The sequence below is a fragment of the Rutilus rutilus genome (genome assembly GCF_951802725.1).
Source record: "Rutilus rutilus genome assembly, chromosome: 12".
Classification (NCBI taxonomy): Eukaryota; Metazoa; Chordata; class Actinopteri; order Cypriniformes; family Leuciscidae; genus Rutilus; species Rutilus rutilus.
The window spans coordinates 20,314,256-20,336,179 of NC_140217.1; the positions used below are offsets into that span (position 1 = coordinate 20,314,256).

General features: G+C 37.9%; 2 protein-coding genes across 3 annotated transcripts; one reads left to right on the forward strand and one right to left on the reverse strand.

The window, feature by feature from the left end:
• Positions 1 to 1,264: 1,264 nt before the first annotated feature.
• Positions 1,265 to 4,835, reverse strand: tefm (transcription elongation factor, mitochondrial). Of its 2 annotated transcripts, none has more exons than XM_084426740.1 (4): positions 4,726 to 4,835; positions 3,809 to 4,247; positions 3,572 to 3,721; positions 1,265 to 2,045 (listed from the first exon to the last, which is right to left on the reverse strand). In XM_084426740.1, exons 2-4 carry the CDS (start codon positions 4,184 to 4,186, stop codon positions 1,620 to 1,622), a joined length of 954 nt encoding a protein of 317 aa, XP_084282866.1. In that variant the 5' UTR covers positions 4,187 to 4,247; positions 4,726 to 4,835; the 3' UTR covers positions 1,265 to 1,619. The 2 variants fall into 2 exon arrangements, with proteins under 2 accessions (XP_084282866.1, XP_084282865.1); XM_084426739.1 differs by having other exon boundaries at positions 3,809 to 4,278; positions 4,726 to 4,833.
• On the forward strand, positions 4,775 to 11,962 carry rnf135 (ring finger protein 135). The gene is made up of 5 exons (XM_084426734.1): positions 4,775 to 5,300; positions 5,663 to 5,758; positions 5,854 to 5,994; positions 10,620 to 10,725; positions 10,828 to 11,962. Exons 1-5 carry the CDS (start codon positions 4,857 to 4,859, stop codon positions 11,361 to 11,363), a joined length of 1,323 nt encoding a protein of 440 aa, XP_084282860.1. The 5' UTR covers positions 4,775 to 4,856; the 3' UTR covers positions 11,364 to 11,962.
• Positions 11,963 to 21,924: the final 9,962 nt, after the last annotated feature.

Genomic DNA, 21,924 nt, shown 5'->3' on the forward strand with positions numbered 1-21,924 from the left:
AAACTGGAATTTTAACTAGTAAGAAATCAATTCTTGATATCAACAATTGATTTTGAATGGCAGCCTATGGTGACATTTCACTAGTGAAAATACAATTACAGATATATAGAATTATAGTTTTTACTAGTTGAAATTCAATTGTTGATATCAAGAATTATCATTTTAACTAGTGAAAATGTAAATGCTGATATCAAGAATTAGCATAGTTACTAGTGGAAATGTAATTCCTGATATCAAAAATTGCCATTGTTACTAGTAGAAATCTAATTCCTGATATCAATAACTATCATTTTAACTAGTGAAAATTTTGTTGTTGATATCAAGAATTCATATCCTGCGAATGATTAAAAGTCAAAACGGCTTGCCATATGCCTATTGCCATTCCCAGGATATAAATTGTTAATATCAAGAATTATAGTTTTTACTAGTTGAAATTCAATTGCTAATATCAAGAATTATAGTTTTTACTAGTTAAAATTCAATTGTTGATATCAAGAATGAACATTTTTACTAGTTGAAATGTAATTCCTGATATCAAAAATTGCCATTGTTACTAGTAGAAACATTATTCCTGATATCAAGAATTATCATTTTAACTAGTGAAAATTGAATTGTTGATATCAAGGATTCATATCCTGGAAATGAATAAAAGTTAAAACGGCTTGCCATATATTTATACATATACATATACATATATATACATATACATATATACATATATATATATATATATATATTACATATATATTACATTTAACAAATTAATAGATACAATACATTTGTCCATTTTTATTTGTGGCCACTATGTGTTCACACTACCATTCAAAAGTTTGTGGTCAGTTTTTATTCAACAAGGAAGCATTAAATTAATCGAAAGTGACGGTAAAGACTTTTACATTGTTACAAAAAATTCTACTTCAAAAAATTAATACTGCTCTTGAACTTTCTATTCATCAAAAAATCTCCATAAAAATATTAAAAAGCATAACCTTTTTTATTTTATTAAGAAATGTTACCTTGCCATCTTAAATATTCAAATATTTTAAATTGTAATGTTTCACAGTATTCACTGTTTTTACTGTATCAAATAAATGCAGCATTGGTGAGCATAAGAAACTATAAAAAAATAACCTGCTTCTACAAAACATATGCCTTGTCTAATCATCATGTGTTGGGCTTGAATAGGCTCTGAGCTCTTAAATGTTTCCACACTGGCTCAGGGGACACTATATTTCTATATTTTGATCAATTCTCATGTGAAAAATTACAACAAACCACCTGACTCTTTTTAATACATTATTTAATCCCAAAACAACTTTCCCACAGTACAGTACACATTCCCCCTCGAGCAGCAACCTGGGGTTTAGTGCCTTACTCAAGAGCTCAGCTCATTCTTTGTCTGGATTAAACCGACATCATTATGATTACAAGCCTTGGGCTTTAACTCAGGCCAAGGGCCTCTTAGTGGATATAGAGGTGGAGCAATGACCACCCGAGTATTGCATTTAAATTTACAAAAGATGGGGAACCAAAAGTACTAAATTAAATCCTTTGTCATAGACTTGCTTAATCACTCAGCTAATTAAGTCCAATAAATAAGACAGTCATCCATTAGCGATTTATTCCTGCAGGAGTTCGAAAAACGCAACAGCTTGCAAAAGAGCATCACACAGCTCCTCCCCTCTATTCCTACTGCTCATCTGAAAGGAGTTCCTGTGCTTTAACACCAAGTCGTGAGGGAAAAGAACACGTGGGTCTCGCTTCATCACCGACTCCGTCATCATTTTCCTCACTGTCTCAGCTCCACTTGTCCGACAATCTCCCACTATTAGGTCGAAATGGCGGCCAATGGCTGTGCGCAACATGTTAAGGACTTTGGGAGGGCTTCCCGGTTCCCTCGCTGAAGTGAGTAAAGCAAATAGCATGGCCTCTACTGTCCGGAGATGGACCATGACTGGATAAAGAGAAGTATTCTGGGGAGAGATGCTTGGCTTCTCCACCACAAAAAAGTCAGCAGCAGGAAAGCTTGAAAGAACAGTAGAGATCTGGGGTTGACAAAGAAAATGCACTGTAATTCAAATTGTTTATTCCAGTGCAAAACTACGATCAAATAATGTGCATGAAATAAAGTACTATACAGAATTTAAACCAGCAACTCTTGTTGACAGAAGAACTTAAACCAACATGTTTTGGCAGACAAATGATTTGAGTTGTATTCTGTCAGGCCCAGTGAGGAACATAATTTCTTTTTTTAATTAATAAAATAAATAAAGACCTTAACAGTATAAAATTTAAGTTAAAATTGCCCATTTTGGACACCAAATAACCTTCACAGTACATTATGTACAAACACAGCTGAATTCTTTAAAATAAGCATACTTACTTAACCTAGCATACAGATAACATTAGTATCACATTTTTATAATTCAAATTGTTAGGCTGCATGAATTAGGTCAACCTGAATCAGAAATACTTCCAATAAACTCCAATGTACTTGTTACATCATAAGAGGAATGGTATCTTCTACACTAATATTAGTTTTTCATTTTCATCCTTATCCCGAGGTTACCACGGTCAAAAGGATCCGGTCTGTATCAACACCAGATTGTGGACCTGCACCCTGAGACAACCACAACTCAGCCATGAATGTCAGCAAAGAACACAACAACTAGTCGAGCCCAAGAGACCTCATTGACAAGACAGCCCTCAGCACAGATCTCAACAATTAGACAATCCCTCCGACATAATGCCAGCTACAACTCCTCCACCATATTCCAGCATGTTGTATCCCAAATTAATTTTCAATTCAAATGATTCAATGAGAAATACATGTTTTCAACAGTCGATTGTCGCCACAAACTGGTGTAGCGATGTAATTGATACAATCAAAGCATCAAGTTACTTTCAAAAGGTGATTTACTCTATTTTGATCCCAAGCGTAGACATCAGTGTTTATATCCAAATTATAAACTTTTATTCCAGTAATGACAATAATGATACTGTGTGGTTGAAAAGACTGTTTGTGAAACGGTTTCATACTTGTACTGTTCATGACAACTGCTCTGTCTGGATCAGCAGCAACACAGATCTGAATGTTTGCTGTGATCGTACTAGTCAAATGTTTAATAGATATAGACGAATCATGATCATTTAGGAGGGTGTTTGAATCGAGATTGTGATCTTCTAACAATTAATCGTGCAGTTCTATCTTATTGTAAACTATTTATCCATGCATACACTTAATTATTTCATTCATTTGTTGACTTTGTAATTTGTAAAAAAAATAAAAAAAATTATCCAACTGCATCTTCCGGGTAAAGGACAGAGATCTCCAATTATTTCTCCAATCATTTCGCCTGCCTCCATCCAATCAACAATCGATGCATAGAACCTAGTCCCTAGAACCCTACATTTTCTTCAATCCACAAGGGTTGCTGGTTTACCTTCTCAAAAGAATATGCAAACATTTTAATATTAATATTAAACCTCATATAAAATATATTAAATATTAAATTAAATAAAAATATTAAATCTCAAATAAATGAACAAAAAACTACATTTAGAAACTTACATCGTTCAAATAATCTGATGCCATGTACGTTCCTTTCATAAAGCTCTTGCACTCTGCTTGCTGCCAGTCTAAGACCGTTTTCGCCCGATCCATGTGTGTCCATGCAATTTTATTAGTGCCACAAACAATGGACACGATAGAGCTTGCATCCTGCAAGACATTCAAGAACAAAACATAGCACAAAATTCTTCATTCACAAAAGCTATTAAATATATTGATTTAGAAAAACTGCCTCACCTCCAAGAAAGCTCGGTCAACCTCAGGTCTTATAAATTTAGCCAGATGGACTTTTCCCTTTTTTCTCTCCTTCCGCTCAGCTGGTTTGAGGATAGAGTCAAAGACTATGACAGCACTCTTGTGTTTCAGTAAGGGTACATTAATGACACTCTCCAGACTGTTGAATGGTCCATGTCTGGTTCTGTAGTTGATGATGTTGACAGCTTTCCGTCCTCGCAGCAGTTTGACCTGTGCCAGCTCTGACTCTGTGGCTGTATTGAGGCGCTGGAGGATGACAGCACGCTGCTCTGTCGTATAACATGAGTCCAGGGGTTTGTCGTTTTCTTGGCACAATTCAGAGGAAATGGATGTATTGAGGGTGTCGAACCCTGACACCATTATTCTGCTCCTTCTGCAAAAGGTGCAGTGCAAGAATCTGAGCTCATATTCAGGCAAGGAGCTAGGAGGACGACAGAACAGACTGTAATGCCCTGCAATCAATGAATGGTTTAGTCAGAAAATAATTGATCAAACAGGAAAATAACAAAGACAATGCTGCAAAGTTCATCATTTATTTAGGGACTTCAATTTCAGCTATAAAGCCACTCTACAGAAGGATATTGTGTCATTATAACCAGTTCAATTCCGTGCAAGTTTTTGTGTTCTCAAACGCATCAGTACAGTTAAATCAATATTGTCTGAATTAGTAATTGTATTGTAAGCCCCAACTGAAACATATATTCAACAAATACAAATAAATTCAAGTAAAATACTTAACGATGTATATAACTCTACACTTCAAATTAAATGAGTGCAACTGATAACCCAAAAAGATATGTGATGATCGGCAAGACACTTTATAGTCCTTGTGATTAGCATCACAATGTCTAGGTCTTATTGAATTTCATACCTAATGTCTTTACATGTGTTATTATTACCTTTGAGGACGATAGAGGACAGAAGGCGTTTCGCGACCCACATGTTTGATCGCCACAGCTAAGTGTTTATATTACATATGTGACCCATGCGTTGCCCTTAGAGGTCCGACATTAAGGGTTCGTGAGGAAACATGGCACGTGTGATTTTGGTTCCGACTCCGAATGAACTCTTTTGCCTAGAAAACAAAGCAATGCGTGGAGTTTTAGTTTCGATTCCAACGAAATTTGTTGGCAAGATGTCGGCATCATATGAGGATATTGTGAAGTTCGTCGCGAATAATCTTAAATGTTTGATATGTTTTAATATTTTCACAAAGCCAGTTACACTAGTTTGTGGGCATAACCATTGTCTGAAATGCATCAATGAATATTGGTCACGTAACGTTAGCGGCGCAAAGAGAGATTGCCCACAGTGCCGGAGAGATATAAGCAGTAGTAAACCAGAAATTAACTTTACTCTGTGTGACATACTGGAATTACAGGAGCTTGGTGGTCGCGAGAGGTGGGAGCAGATTCTGACAGAAACAGATCAAGACTATAAACCTCAACACGCTGGGAGAACTATTACAAAAGTGGCAAGTTCATGGTCTTAATTAAATCAAATTTTGATCAAGTTCATAGTTTTATCTTATCAAACAGTATAATGAAATAATATAATATTGAATATAGAGGTAAAGCGGTATAACATGGCTGGCCTGTTGCCTGGTTTTGGGCACTTTTCACCTGGCCAGGCTGGAAGAAAATCTTAACCCAGGAAACCAGCATGGCTGGTTTAAGCAGGCACTTTTCAGTGCCAGAAACTATTTGATTTTAACCTAAATTCCTGGTTGAAAACAAAACAAAAACATTATTGGGTTATTTGTGTTATTGGCCATTAACATGTTGGTGTGCTAAATTTGATCGATTCTAACTTTTACTTCAACTGCTTGCTCTATAGGATAGTTTAATGAAACACCTGGATTGGTTAAATACTGAGATAAAAAAGACAGAGGATTCACTTTCAGCTGAACTAAACTCAAATCAGGCTTGTGAGGTAATGTGTAGCATTGTAGCCTACTTTCAAATTTGCACATGTACTATTTGAAAAATGAATCTTAAGAAATAATGAATTAATTTTGTATGACTCAGGATGGGTTTTATGATTTCTCGGCTGTTCCGATGGATGTTTCCAGCTCATCTATTGACAGTGATGCTTCAAGTTATGCTGACAGAAGTTTTAGTCTGGCATCAGGGGATCATCAGGAACAACCTTCTCAGTACAGTACAGAGGTACAGCACCTTTGGTATCTTAAGATATGCCATTGTAACTGTAACAATAAGTGTGCGCTTTACATGAGGACTCTTAGGATGGCCCACAAAGAACATTATGTTTGTATGTATGTGTACCATGTGGAAAAACGCTACATAACATTGAAATAAACTTAAATAATTATTAAAGGTGTTGTTGCGCGACGCCCGCGCGTTTTGCTGGATTTTCTTCACATAGTAGCACAATAAACTTAAATTACTCCATCATTTATGGTCATACAGAAAAAAGAAATAATCTGTGATATGTCTATTTTTGTATGTCCACTTACAATCAAATCAAAACATTGTGAAACATTTGCGAAACATTTTCATCGAGTTTGGAAGACACGCCGTGTCGAGCTTACATTGGATTTACCTCAGAAGAAGAAGAACGCGATTTGAAGACAAGAAAGATGTAAGGTAAGAAATTCTTTATTAGTTTATGTTATTGTTGCATAAACTTCACATTGCAGTTGAACTGTTGCTAGATATATGGTGAATATTATAATATTTAGACCTGTGTTTACTGTTAAATATTGTGTTTGTGGATATCTGCTCAAACGTAGTGTGAGAGACCGTGCGCGTCTGAGGCTGATTATGGATTGCTCGTCAACTGAGTCTTCCTCGGTCAGAAGGAATAGGCAAATCCAATGGTACAGTTTTGAGAATATATTGAGGAGGAGTCAGGTACATGGAGATGATGATGGTTTACAGGTATCAATATGACAAAATATGTGTGTTTGTGGGTGTGTGTGTGTGTGTGTGTGTGTGTGGTTATCTGAAACAGAAAATACAATAAAATGTATATTAATAAACATTGCATAAAGAAATGACCCGCAGTACAACCAAAAATCCACTAGTGGGAGCTCTAAAGGGGGTCGCACACCGGACGCGCAGCTCAGCGGACAACTCTCACCTGAAAATCCGATAACATCAGCAGTTTTCAGATTTCTGTAAATAAATATAAAACTAAATGTATATTGCAGCACAGGGTGAAGTCCGTATATACATTAACTACGATTTGAGACACATAAATGTAAATTTAATATAAAACTATGTAAATGGCGCTCTGTGGCGCGGCAGGATTTTGAACACGGTCCTGAGCCGTTGCTGGGCCGAAAGGCGCCGCCGGTGTGTGTAGGCCTACTCTCATAGAGAATAATGTTTTCAAATTTAAAAGACATGGCGCTGCGCTGCCCTGCGCGGCACAGCGCTGAGCTGTGCGTCCAGTGTGCGACCCCCTTAACACTATAAATGACCTTGCATAAATGCCATAAATCTCCAAATGGTGAATATAATATTTGCAGTTATTTGCAAGACAATAACTAAAGTATACAGACTTTAGAAGCACATGTGGAGCGCCGTAGCGGGCCGCAGCAGTATAATAGTAGGGAATAACATGAGTATAACAACTTCACCACCTGGGCTAATAACTCTGCAATAAACGCGCCATTCATGCAAAAGCCATACTTACATCTTAAGGACGCACACAGCACTCATACACACAAGATTAGCGCAGGATTAACAAAGGATGCCAATTCTCTGCACCGTTAATGATGCTCTCATGGCACTGGACCACACCAAAGTAAAAGCGCCTAGCGCAACCGCGATCGAACAAAACTACAAATGAACACATGCATTATGGGTAACGTAGTCTATGTCAGGGCACGGACTTTTAACACGTAGATATGTATAATATGGTAACCATAATGTTTAATATTTTGGAGCGCGCTGTGCGTTTGAATGTACGTCCATGTTATGACGCTGTGCGTTTGAATGTATCATATTTTGGAGCGCGCTGTGCGTTTGAAAAGCAAACCGCACCAAACACTAGGCTTCATGTTTTTACTCTAATCTCATTTCATATCATCATAACGAATTGAAACATTTGAAGTAACATATGATAATCAATATATTTTTATCTAGCGTAGTTGTTACTCTGAAATATTGCTTTTGAAAGATTTATAGGCTGCTATAAGTTATTGTTATTATTATTTTATGCAGCACTGCACGTAGCCTATGCCTACAAGGCACAATAAACCTGTTCATTATATATTGTTGGAAACATTTGTGTGTGTGTGTGTGTGTGTGTGTATTCTGTGAATTTTAAAAAGCAATTTTAACCAGAAAAATCTAAAATTGCTTCCCAAAACCGTGCAGCATCAGTATGTTCAAATTTTATTTTTATTTTTACAGGGACCAGATGGCCCACGGATGAGTCCTGCTGACTTCAACATTCACATAAGTCTCTGTACATGAACATGGTAAAGTGAAAATCAAACACCTTGGAAATGAAAGGTATGTACAATGTTTTTAGGAATGGCACAAAGGTCTCTGTCTTTGGATAATTGTTTTCAATAATGTGTTTTTTTTGTCATTTGTTGTGTATCTTTGGATTATGTTGTGTTGTAAATAAATCCAAACAATCTAAAAGCCATTCTTTTTTAAAATCTCCTCATTCTTTGTGCAAGGTTTCTCAGAATGATAGGGCCTGATAGCTCATAATAGGGCCATTATGGGAGGGTCTTTGTCTTTCTCAGGTGTGAAAATCCATACATATTAATGATGTGTTTACGCCTACCTGCATAAAGCTTTCTTACACAAAACACGTCTTACAAATTTTAAATCAATATATTGTTTTATCTGAATGAGCAGTCAGGATTATTTTCATATAGTTTTGGAGCAAATAATCTAGGCTACATGATACAATTTTCAAAAGTCTTGTGAAGAAATAATCAGTATGGGTTTCATGGCCTTATTTCAGTGACAATTTTTTTTTGTATTTCCACAAACCACGCATAAATGTCATTATCTCAAAACTACAAACTTTTACATACATGCTGCTTATATATTATTGTAGCAGAGTTTGTGCTAAATACAGTGTAATCAGAATTTAGCCATGAAAATGTCACAAGTAACAGAAATAAGCACAAATGTCAGAGCATGTCAGAACACCTCCAGGGCCCAGAAAACACCTCAGACCCCAGAGGGCTGTTGTTGACAGATTGGCACATCTCAAATAATTAAAACTTTCAAAAGTAACTTTCATCATACCATTGAATGAATGAACAAATGAATGAATCATATAGTGCTTCTGGTTTTAGATACTATTGTATACTCAAAGTGCTTTACAATGGGATCAGGGGTCTCTCCTCAACCAGCGTGCAGCATCTACTGGATTATGTGATGGCAGCCACAGCCATTCCATTAATATCACTTACAGCACCTTTAAAGCAACAACCTATTGGGTCTCATTCACTAATAATTCCCAAATAATTCTATACAAGAGTAATGAATTGTTTTCCCAAAATTTCAGTTTATATATAACGGGTGCAAAAGCTACATTTTGATATCATAGATACTTTGATCTTCGAGTAAATCTTTGAGAAACACACACAAAAAAAACTGTTTATGTACCCCCAATACTGGACATTTTTTATGTCTCTTTTATCTTACACACATATTTGAGATTTTGGACAAATCCGCTTTAAGGCAAGCCTCCAAGGTTAGCAAAAAAAGAAAGAAAAGAAAGACAAAGAAAAAAAGAAAACCCCTGTATGCAGGCAGGGAGGACACCAGATGCAGTTTTTTTTTTAATGGATGTCAATGGAGGAAAAGCTTATCATTCATTATCATGAATGCTTATGCATGAACATGCTTATCATTTATTGAATCTACAGCCTACATCGGCTATAATTTCCGGCTATAATGGCTGCATATGTAATTCTGCAGCCTATAATGTTTTCCATTAAACATTCGTTTTGGATAGATCTATTTTTAGAGTTTACACCGGTGTAACAATTTATTTAATTGTTTTAGTTTGGCTCTGTTCTGTTCCTGTTTGCCTGTGTTACCTTTGCTTGTTTGTCTCCATGGTTTCAGATTGAGTTACGCACATGTTTCTTGTTATGTTAATTACACCTGTGTGTATTTAAGCCTTGAGTCCTTTTTTGTTTTCTTTTCATTGTTCGTTGACGTTTATGTGGTTTGCTAGTTTCCTACGTTCTCCCCACATTGCTCCAGAGTGTTAAGAATCTTGAATAAAGACTATTTTGCTTTATAGTTTGTCTCGTTGTGCGTGCTGCAGACCTTGTGTAACAACTGAAAAATTGCTGTTTTATAAGAATAGTCACAGACAATTTTGCAGCAGATAGGATTCAGTTTACAGCATTTCTCATTCATTTCTATGGAGCAGCTTTGCCATGACGGGGAAAAAACTATTAAAATATATTAGTATATATAAACAAACTAAAATATATTCAAATAGAAAACATTTATTTTAAATTGTAATAATATTTGAGTAATATAACTGTTTTTACTTTATTTTTTTATCAAATAAATGCAGCCTGGTTGAGCATAAAAAACGTCTTACTCGCCCAAACTCATAAATGGTAGTGAATGTACAAATGTATAGATTATTCATGATGAATTCTGTGTGCACGCATGTGAATGAGACCCATTATGTTGTTACAAGAGAGTTTTTGGAACCAAAGTATTTTCATCAAATTACATCAGCCCAGCAAGTACTTGCACTGGCTAGTGATTTAGGGATCTTGTTAAATTTGATGTGGAAAGAAGCTGATTGTCAAAAATCGAATCTCTCTCAGGAGAGTTCTCAGGAGTTTGTAGCAGAGGATCCAGTCTATCTGTCTGAAGATGCTGATCTAACTCTCAGTGCAGGAGCACAGCAGCATAACAGCGACGGTGCTGAGGGTAATATTTTTATGCTAACAGTGATTTTCATGCATGTTTGACTAAAAAATGTGTCTTGGTGATATTCACGTTCTCACTTAAATGTCTCTCCCTCCCTCCCAGCTGCTCTTCATGCAAAGTCTGTTGAGCTTTCCTTCTCTCCCCAGCTGGGAAACCGAAGGCTGGTTTTTCATGCAGAGAGTCGTACAATGGCAACACAACCAGGGCACCAAGTTAGAACTTCACATGGGCGCTTTGATGCCTGTCAGTGGATGGCGATGCAGGAATTCACAGAAGGGTGGTTTTACTGGGACGTGGACACCACACGTAGCACTGGATGGGCTGTTGGGGTGGCGTATCCCACTCTGATGCGTAATGAGATTTTGGGAAGAACTTCCTCATCTTGGTGTTTGGAGTGGAGCTGTGGGCAACTGAGTGCTTGTCACAATAATATAAAGACCCCTGTTAAGCATAGTGTCCCTAACGGGATCAGAGTTATTCTGGACATGGCAAAAGGACAGCTGTGCTTTCATAGTCTGGATGATAGCCTGCTTGAATTACACAGTTTCCACATTCATTTCACTGGCCCTCTCAGACCTGTCTTCTGGCTTTATGGGTTGTCGAAATGTCAAAATGCTTTAACATTTCCTTTACAATAGCTTATATAGTCCATTTTGCTTACAGAGTATCCTATTTATATATCCTTTATATATATAAAAAAGGAATCTTGAATTGTATTTAACTTTTTTCATTACATACCTGTGTAATCTCATTTGGTTTCTGGGTTTTAACCGCTTAGCTACACAACCATACATTTTCTAGGACCAAATAATGCCCTTTTTTGCCTTGTTCAGCCAGCTTCATTTATCTTCCATCGTCCCTGATTAAAAATAAATAAATAAATAAGCTTAAACCTGATTAAAATAAATAAATGGATGAATGTTAGGGACATTTACTGTTCAACAATGTGATTTGACTGCATTGACACTATTGGATGAAAACTGAACTGAGCTGTTCACTGTTTTCTGCAGAACTGCTTTATAGATGAAATTAACTCATTCAATAATTGATGATATTTATAACAGAACTGAATCAACTGACTTCAGTTTAACAATGACACTATTTTCTTTTAGAGCTGCTGTACAGCCGAAATTAACTTTGTTTTCATCACTGAATCATTATCATTGTAAAGCTGCTTTGAAACAATCTGTATTGTATAAAGTGTCATATAAATAAAGGTGACCTGAAAATAAATAAATGGGTTGTGTAAGGCCCGTCTATATTGGCCCAATTGCCGGTTCGCCAATACACGGGGAAGGTTATCACATGTTACTGTCCTTTCCTCATGCGAAGTATTGGTCGGTTAAATTTGTAATATATTAATCATATGTATTTACTCGTTAATTCATCTGACTCCACAAATGAAAGGTTTTAATAATATCTGTGCCTCACTAAAAGTGAGTGAATGTTTGAGGAAAGAGATGTAGATTAGATGACTCGGAGGTGAGACTTTCGTCTCGATGGTGCATGAGAGCCAGTTCAAATGCTAATCTCCAGAGAGGTCCTTTTGTCCTCTCAGGGCCTGGTCACCCTCAAAACAGACTGTCTGGAATTTTCTAATTTATCAATTCTTACAGTTGCTACATACACACTTAAATACATAAGCAAGCAAGCTTCAATCAGTTCTACTCTGACTAGACCAAACTAAAACCCCTCAACAACATTCTGGTGCTTTCCTGGTTATTTCTGTTCTTTTTATTTGTCATATTGGTACGTTTATCAGATTTTTTTTTTTTTTTAAAGGAAGCTGAGGGGAAGCATAGTAAATATAGTGTCATCCTAGATCCTGAAAAATATATATATTATATATAATAATAAATATTCTCAAATTGCCTAAACCTAAACAAGTCAATATTGATGACATATTGTATAAGCTTTTATTTTGGCAGAATACTGGTAAAAATGCTGTAAACTTGTAAAGTATAGCTCTCCACAGAAATGTTGGAGATTGTGTGGTAAAATGAAGTGAACCTAGTGCACATTGCTTTGCAGAAATGCAAAAGCAATGCTTTAAACTCAATGCACATACAGAGATGGAGTTTGTGAGAAGCAACATTTACTGTGAACCGAAGAGCTCTGATGCTGATGCTGCACACCTAAAACACAGTGCCGCTCTTCACTCTGATAATCACACTACTAACCTATATTGCGATTTCAGTTTATTTAAATGAATTGTGCAGTCACTTTTTTTTTTTTTTTTTTTTTTACTTTTCATCAACTTACAAACCTGCTTCGGTTCTCTCACAAACAAATAAAATATTTGTCCAAAATAAAGATCGGTATTTTGTTTTTTTCTGGCCCTCGAGATCCGCTTTCCTACAGAGTTTAGCTCCAACATTGACCAAAATCACCTGCTTGTAACATTATAGGCTATGTTTGAAATTGCCCCCTATACTATTCACTATTCCCTACACCCCTGTCACTGTCACTGTCATCTGTTAGTCACGGTCTGCACTACATGTCCCATCATCCTCTCCGGCTCACACCTGCACTCACTCCACCATTACCCGCACCTGTCAGCGATCATCATCGTCATCACTCACAGTGTTCAGCTGTTGTCACCTTTGTCTTCCCTAATTCATCTGATTATTTAAGTTCCCCTCTGTTCAGTGTTAATTGTCGGTTATTGTTTGTGTTATGTGCACACTGTATTGTATGTTGCTAGTAATTGTGTTCAGAATAAATCCTCTTATTATTTGTATCTTCATTGTCCTTTGAGAACCTAAATGTTACAGAATAACTGACCGTAAAACTAAATATGGGCATTTCCCGCACTAGTGATGGTGAAATGAAGCTTTGTGAAGCACTGGGGCTTTCCCCCTCGACTGTTTCATGAAATGGTTCATTACTGGAAGCTTTTCAACACGTTGCACGTTAACGACATCTTGTGGTCAAAAGTTGGAAAAGCAGCCTTTCAGCCGTTTTTAATTTTTTATTTTTTTATTTAATAAATCACTTTGTGCTCTGTAAACCACAAAGCAATACAATTAATCCTCATAATTCATGTGTTAGTGTTGATGTAGTTCTTATACAATGTATAAACAGAACAACTGTATAAATTAATTTATGGAAAAAAATAATAATAAATGGGACTAATTCATTTGTACAGAAACAACAATTCTTATGAATCTGCTTTGATCTACAAATGCAGCCTTATTCAAATAAACTTTAGCCTCAGTCCTAATCCTACAAGGTCATAGGCAAGGCTCATGTAGGCATATATAATCAAAATAAAAGAAAATTGTGTGGAATGGTGAAGTGCTTGTGAACTGGGGAGCTGACATTTTATTTTGTGGATAATTTAATCAATTAAAGGTTTTTTTTTTTATTAAGGAACAGGACTTGTTCAACAGTGTGTGAGGGCTAAGTCTATTTCTTTTTTTATTTTCTACTACCGAAGGGCATGACACTGGAAACCTGCTCAAGGGGTTCGCGCTATTTTTGAATCTGAATATGAAGCAGTCACGTGACTGTGTGTGGAAACCAAGCGGCAACCTCCCCGTCTCTCTCTTGGAACCAACACGGAAGTGAGTTAAACTGCAATTCGTTGACTGGCCGCTTGAGGCTGGTGTCAAAAGTGAGTCAAATCTGCATCTCCCCCATGTTAAAATGCCAAATTTTACAGCAGAAAAAAACGTGTTTACAGCCTGGTGTCTGTATGTGGCTTTGGTCTATACAGCTAATTTTGCCCTTCATGACAACTGTGAGGGGGGTGAATTTTTTTTATAACTCATCCGTTTAGTTGATTAATATTTAAAGTTCTGCATAATTAAGGGTGTGGCCACTTGAGTGACAGGTGGATTGCCGCTGATGTCAATGCTAGCCGTTTGTCTGCTGTTACTAGCCGTCACTTCACCTCAGCAAATTTTAGCTGCTGAACTTGCCATCTCTGCAGTGTTTTGTGCTTTTTTTCGGGATTATTTCGTACAATTTAATACACCCATTACTTCGCCCACGGTTTAGGATTCCGTCGATCGTTGTCGTCGAGTATCGTTCGAGAGAACAACCAGCGCTGTATTTCAGTTGTTTTCCTCTGTGAACATGCACTAATGGATGTCTGACAATTTCGTTGCTTTTTGGAGTTTTCAGATTTAAAAACGTCAATAAAGGCTCGTTCGTTCTGCTCTCACGGAACAGATAGATTATAATATGCTTATGTACCGTCAGATGAAATCCTGCAGGTGTCGGCGCTTTCTCCGTCCATGCAATAAATGCACATCCTTGAATGAGCGCGGATTTTCTAGCGCATTTACTTGAACTTCATAGGCAATATATCTATGGTTTAACACATTTGAAAGGCGGCCAAAATCAGAATTTAAAATGGACTGAATAAGCTCTCTACGAACTTGACGAGCGTTGCCGTGCTGACGGACCATAGACTATAAAAAAAGAGTGACTGACATGTATGCTCATAAATCACTGTCACACACACTCTCTTAGAGTAATATTAAGTTACTGCATAATACATTTTCATCTAGCAGAATAGTACAGAATCACGATACACAGTCTCACTTGTCACAGTCTTTTAACTATTATAATATTTCGAAGGGCAAAAATAGGAACTTTTAATTGGCTTTATATCATCAACTGTCACTTTAGCGCGAGGCCCTGTGCAGTCTCAGACTTGGTACTGTCAGTAGCATAACGTTATAGCATTACCTCCCCAGCCTGAGCTAACAGCTCCATTCACGCCCCGCCTCTTTGCCCATTTTCTGTTATCCGGGAGTGACGCAAGGCCAAGATGGCGACGGCTGGCTCCGCCCACTTTAGGCTTCAAAAATGCTCTTCAGAAACATATGGGTGACGTCACGGACACTACGTCCATATTTTTTTACAGTCTATGGTGGAAACGAAGCTTCGGGCGTCACAGATCATGTGGTTATGGCAAAATGAATCAAGCTTCGATACACTGCTTCAATGATGTTTTGTTTTTTTTGATACAAGCTTCGAAGCCTCGGTGCCGAACGTCACATCACTATCCCGCACCCATCTAACTTCTACCAATCGTCTACTGACCTGTTTCGAGGATGGCCGCCCGATCGAGGAATACATGCAAGATTTCCTGGAGATTTCAAACCAGGTCAACTGGACAGATGACGTCCTAGCGAAAGTGTTTGGGCTTGGACTGGATGATCCTCTGCACCAGCCAGCTTCAGCCGTAAGACCAGAATCATTCGCTCAATACCTGGATTGTGTGCTGTTGTTGAGTGGATCAGCCTTCACTGTGGGTGATTTATACGTCTTTGGTAGGGGTGTAACGATTCGTTTTAACAACGATTCGATTCGATTCGCGATTCATGGTTGTCGATACGATTCAAGGACGATATTGGTTCATTTAGAACGATCCGATCCGAAACGATTCAGTGACTTGAAATCGATTCAGTAACTTTTTAGCCAAAAATTCTTGTAAGGGAATCAGGTATCAATTAATTATAGATATAAACAAACAAGTAAACAACAATTAATGTAAAATGCATTCACATTTTATTTTAATAAGTAGGACTGAACGATTATGACAAAAATGATAATTGTTGATTATTCCCTTGAAATTGTAATTGTGATTATTAATTACGATTATCACAACATAGAATGATGTTTTGAATAGTTTGGCCATGGGACCCACATTTCCGCATGGTCATCAAGCCGCGACCCACCTTTTTAGGAATTATATAAGCCTATTATAATACATTTGTTTACACAAAAATTGTTGACACACAAGTTCTGTCCCCCTTTACTTAACAATTTTTTTTTAAGAATATGACAAATACTGATAGACAGTAGGCACTGCGAGGTTAAGCTATTAAATAGCAGTCCCAAACTAGTTTTTGTTAATACAATCTTGGTATGAGCCACCACAGTCATATAAAAATATACAAAACCAGTAAGTGGCATTTTGTTATGGAAACAAACAACAATTAGGCTACCATGGTGATACACAATACTTAGAAGAACTGGTAAAGAAACATGGAAACTGCTCCTGATAAATAGCAACACACATGACGTACCAATAACGTAATTTATTGGTATTTTACTTTTATTTCTTAACTTACTAATTTACGTCGTTGCATGCTCGTATTTCTTTTGCGCTTTAGTGAAGTGATACAGCGCGCTCCACCGCATTTGCGCGTGCAATTGAAGAGTGCGCGCTACTGCAGTATAGCGGCTGAGAGGACAGGAAAGTCCGTTTTTCTGAGGTGAGAGACTTTGCGCTGCTTGTTGTCTTTGCGCTGCTGCTGGCGCGTCACGCATGGCGACGACGACACAGATAGGCAGACTGAATCGAGTAACGTTTAACGCCTTTATCATTAAAAGTGCAAAGAAAAAACATCCATATAAAGTCTAACGTGCTTAAATCCAATGCGCTATTTCCTAGTATCGATACAATCGATTCATTACCTTTTAAAACGATATTAGATCGATATATGTCGTCCGGAAGGCCAACTTGCCGAGCACAGATCGATCCAGTTGGATCGTAGGAATATAAATCGATACATCGATGTAGTTGATGAATCGTTACACCCCTAGTCTTTGGCTATAGTGATCATACCGGGCTCCCATGGAAAGGCAACGAAGGCCGATCCGCCATGGCTTCACAACCAGCTCCGCCCTGGTTTTCCCAACTGCCGGTACCATCACCAGTTCCCGTTGACCCTCCCGAAGAAGACTGTTTTTATTAATTTAATTGATATACTAATTATATAAAACTATTGTCAGTGCACTACAAATAAACTGGTTCTATGCCTTTACTTTATTAATAAAACTTATTTAAAAAATACAAGGCTTAAGTAATTTATTTTCCTTTGGTGGTACAGCCTGAGACATGCACAAGCCTTCTGCATTTTTTTTTTTGCTTTTCCCTCCACTGTACCGAACTCGTACCGAACCGTGATGTCTGAACCGAGGTATGAACCGAACCGTGACTTCTGTGTACCATTCCACCCCTACCACTAATATAGTCCACTTGAAGGAGTAAATGAAAATGAGTCAGTGAATTTGGACACTGAGTGCGGCAGAAGAACTTCTGCTTTTGCATAGTTTGTGCTTGCTGTTTTATAATCATTTGCAACTTAGCAAACTAGCAGCTCCAGCAAGAATGAAAATATTGATCTTGAACTCTGTCATGGAAAATAGTTTGTATAAACCTTAATTAAACAATTTAATAATCAATTAAGAATGAATTTATACCTGTATGATTTTGTAAGCCTGCACTCGATCGGCCCAAAGTCCGGCATCCAACCAGCGGGGAAGGTCTCTACGTGTTACTGTCTTTTCTCGTGGCAAAGTATTTTTGATTAAATGCAATACATTTTCTCATATGTATTTTCTCGTTATTTCATTTGACTCCATAAATGAAAAGTTTTAATGATATCCGTGCATCATTAAAAGTGAGCGAATGTTTGACTATTCTTTTTAACTCTTTAATGAAAATGTCAAAGTCAGTTAGAATAATCAAATGTAACAATTTATTATGTCAGGTAAATGTATCATGCCAATTTCATAATCAGTCCAAGGATAATCAACACAATTAACATCAAATGCTCTGGAATAAAGAGAAGAGATGCAAACCTGACATTAGGAAATACATGATGCTGAGTCCCGGCGGCTCTCAGCATTCATGATCTGAGGTACAGAATCGCCCCGAGCCTTTTGCTACAACCTCTTTCACATGGAAACATCTGCTAACAATGGGAATTTACATTCAGAGTTGACACCTTTTGGGGGTAGGAGACCATTTGTCTAGAGACCATTTTCCTTTGTGTGCCAGTTATCGCTAAACTCTTAAAAACCTTATTACCTTTTGTTTTACTTATTTGGGAATGAGACACATGTACCAGTTGCACTGGGACATTTCAAATGATACTAAACATGTATAATATTCGATGATAATTATTCACATTAAAACATATAGATTCTTGTGTGTGTTTTGGTGATCTCAGCTTGAGGGAGAAGGAGTGGGGGATGAGGGGAAGAAATGTAGATTAGGATGATTCAGAGGTGAGACTTTCGTCTCGATAGTGCACAAGGGTGAGTTCAAATGTTAATTTCCTTTGTTCTCTCAGAGAGTAGCTCTCTCTTCCAGTTCTTCCAGTTTTTCCAGTCTTACAGCTCCCTCCTTGATCCCGTGGGTCAAATTCGAATGAACACTTTCACAGACGTTTGTTGTAATCCTTGAGATGTAACCCAAAAATTGTCTTTGCAATGTTAGTGTGGTGAAGTGCTCCTTTAAGCATGACTCCGCCCCATGATTATTTAGCGGGCCTTATAAAGGGCATTTCCAGAGTGGTAGGATATGGCGTCATCCTTGCGTTCATCTGGGTGTCATGGTTGCTGGTGCTCGCTTGCTCTGTGTGAGCTGACTTTTCCGCGCAGCTGGTGTCTGTGTGGAGGTACGGATCGTACTGCTCGAGGGTTTTTCTTCTGCATTGCTGCTGTAGTTCCAGTGTAGAAAAGAGAATCGATCGCACGTATAACCCGGCGTACTGTGAGTGACTGCTACTTTACTGCTCGGTGCGTGAGCTGGTGTCTGTTTGGAGGTGCGGATCGTACTGCTCGAGGGTTTTTCCTCTACATTGCTGCTGTAGTTCCAGTTTATAAAAGAGATCCGATCGCACGTACAACACGGCGTGCTGTGAGTGACTGCTGCTCTCCTGCGCGTAAATGGGATGATGGAAGGGTCTGCTGGATATCTGAACGGAAGTCCTGCTGATCGGCTATTAAAGTGGGCGTTTGATCGTGACGCTGTTTAGCCTCGACGCTGCTGTTTGTTTTGTTTCTGTTTGGTTTGCTTCTAGTTGCTTTCTTTTTATTAGTTTTGTTTCTATTTGTTTTGTTTCTAGTAGGTTTGTTTTCATCTGTTTTGTTTTTACTTGTTTTGTTTCTAGTTTTGTTTCTTTTTGTTTGTTGTTTCTATTGTTTTATTGATAGCTGTTTCTGACAACTCTTTTGCTGATAGCTGTTTCTGAAAACTTTTTTTGCGTGCAGCTGTTTTGCATACAGCTGGGCTGCGTACAGCTGCTTTGCTTGTGGTTTATTTCCTTTTTTTTTTTCTTATTGTAATATTTGGTTTATGGTTTGATGCGGATATAATTGATTTTGTGCTCTGTCTTTTTTGTCGGTACGCAACCATATGTTTCTGTGTGTTTATTGGGCGTTAGTTGCCTATTGCTGGCCACATTAACAATTAATGCTGTTAACAATTAATGCTGTTTTCCGTATTTATGTCCTTTTGTTAATTGGTTTTCTTCTTTCTTTTCCAGGAGCAGGGGTGACCCAAAAGTGGGCAGGCTGGCCATCCTGTGCCTGGTGTACAGCAATTCTCCTTAAGTGTGCGGTAGAGGTTTTCTTGTAGTGGATTTCACCAGTGTGTGTGTGTGCTTTGGAAGTTTTGGGCACGGTGTACTCCTTGCGGGCTGATTTTGAGGCCTACTGTTTAGCCTGTCCAGCTAATGGTGCACCCCAGCTCTGTCACGAGAATCTGCATGTCTGTTTACTGACTGAACTTCGATGCTCATATACAAACTAGTGGCCTTGCCATCCAGCCCCGTTGTTTTATGGACTCTAGTAGCCTTTTAAATTATTTATGGCCATTAAATAAAGAATTATATTTTTCTGTACGTATTCACGTCTCAATGTCTTGTGATTGTAGGAGGGAGAAACGAACTTGTGTGCCCTTTTCTTTTATGGGCATTTCCCCAGCTGGATTAATGCTGGGGTGGCGTAGTCGTGATACATTGTAGCTCTGTATTAGAGAGCGTGCTCTCAACCGTAGCTCCCCCTCGCAACGCCACATTAGCATCTATAGAAGCTTTCAGAGGGCTGTGTTCACCTGCAGAACACCTGGTCTCACCAGGTGTATGTAGCTTGAGTTCAGCAGGTGGATGAATGTGCTCAGGTTTTCTTCCTGTGATGTGAGCAAAGTTCAGAGTCAATCTGGACCTTTGTGACTTGTTCAGTTGATGTGTCATTCCTTCATGGAGAAACTTCTACTTCTCTGGCACCTTCCCCATGATGATAATTTGTCCCTTCTTGACCAATCCTGGCACCTTCAGTGGTGCGGTTGTCTGGGCAGACCTCAATGGATGAAGGGGTTCTCCTTGGTTCCACACTTTATGTGAGATACCTGAAAAGCATCTTAAATGTTCACTTCACGATTGAGCACTTATGAACTTTAAGTCGTAAGGAAATGCATAGGAACACATAATGCAACAAAACAAAAATGATGTCATGTTCAATATAAAATATCATGTTCATTTTAGCAAGTGCAAATGGTACATCTGGTCTCAAGTGTATCTCAAGGTCAGGTAGGGTGGTCCCATTTTAAATATCTAATTCTTCACTACCACTGTGATGATGTTAAATGGTAGTAGTCAGTAGATTGTGTTCACTCAATGGCTGGCTGTCGAGGTGATGTCCGCAAAATAATATAGAATTCATAGACAATTGGAAAAGTTTTTGGGGCAGACCTGACCTGTTGAAAAGAGATGGTATTCATCCCTCCTGGGATGGTGCTGCACTTCTCTCTAGTAATTTGGCTCATAGTCTTAGAGATAAAACATGACAATCTGGGGCTCAGGTCAGGAAGCAGACAGACTGGCTAAACCGACCGTCTGCTAGCTGTCTCACGTCACCAAGGTCAGATAAATCCCATCACATAGAGCCTCTCTCACCTAGCTATCATCACATAGAGACTGTGTCTGTTCCCCTGAATTTGGAAATCCAAAAAACGTTTCAACCCATCTAAGGTTAAAATTAATTGATGTTCAACAAATAAAAAACAGCTATAACACAGATACGGTTGCTGAATATGCGATCCCTTACTTCAAAAGCACTTATTGTTAATGATATGATTACTGACTATAATCTAGATGTGCTGTGTTTGACAGAAACCTGGCTAAAACCAAACGATTACATTACTTTAAATGAGTCCACCCCGCAAGATTACTGTTATAAACATGAACCTCGTCTGAAAGGCAAAGGGGGAGGTGTTGCTGTAATTTATAGTAATATTTTCAAAATCACTAAGAAATCTAGTTTTAAATATACTTCTTTTGAAGAGTTGGTGCTTAGTGTAAAAATATATAATGTAAATGACAAATCACGTTTGAGATTTGTGCTGGCTACTGTATACAGGCCACCAGGGCACCATAAAGATTTTATCAA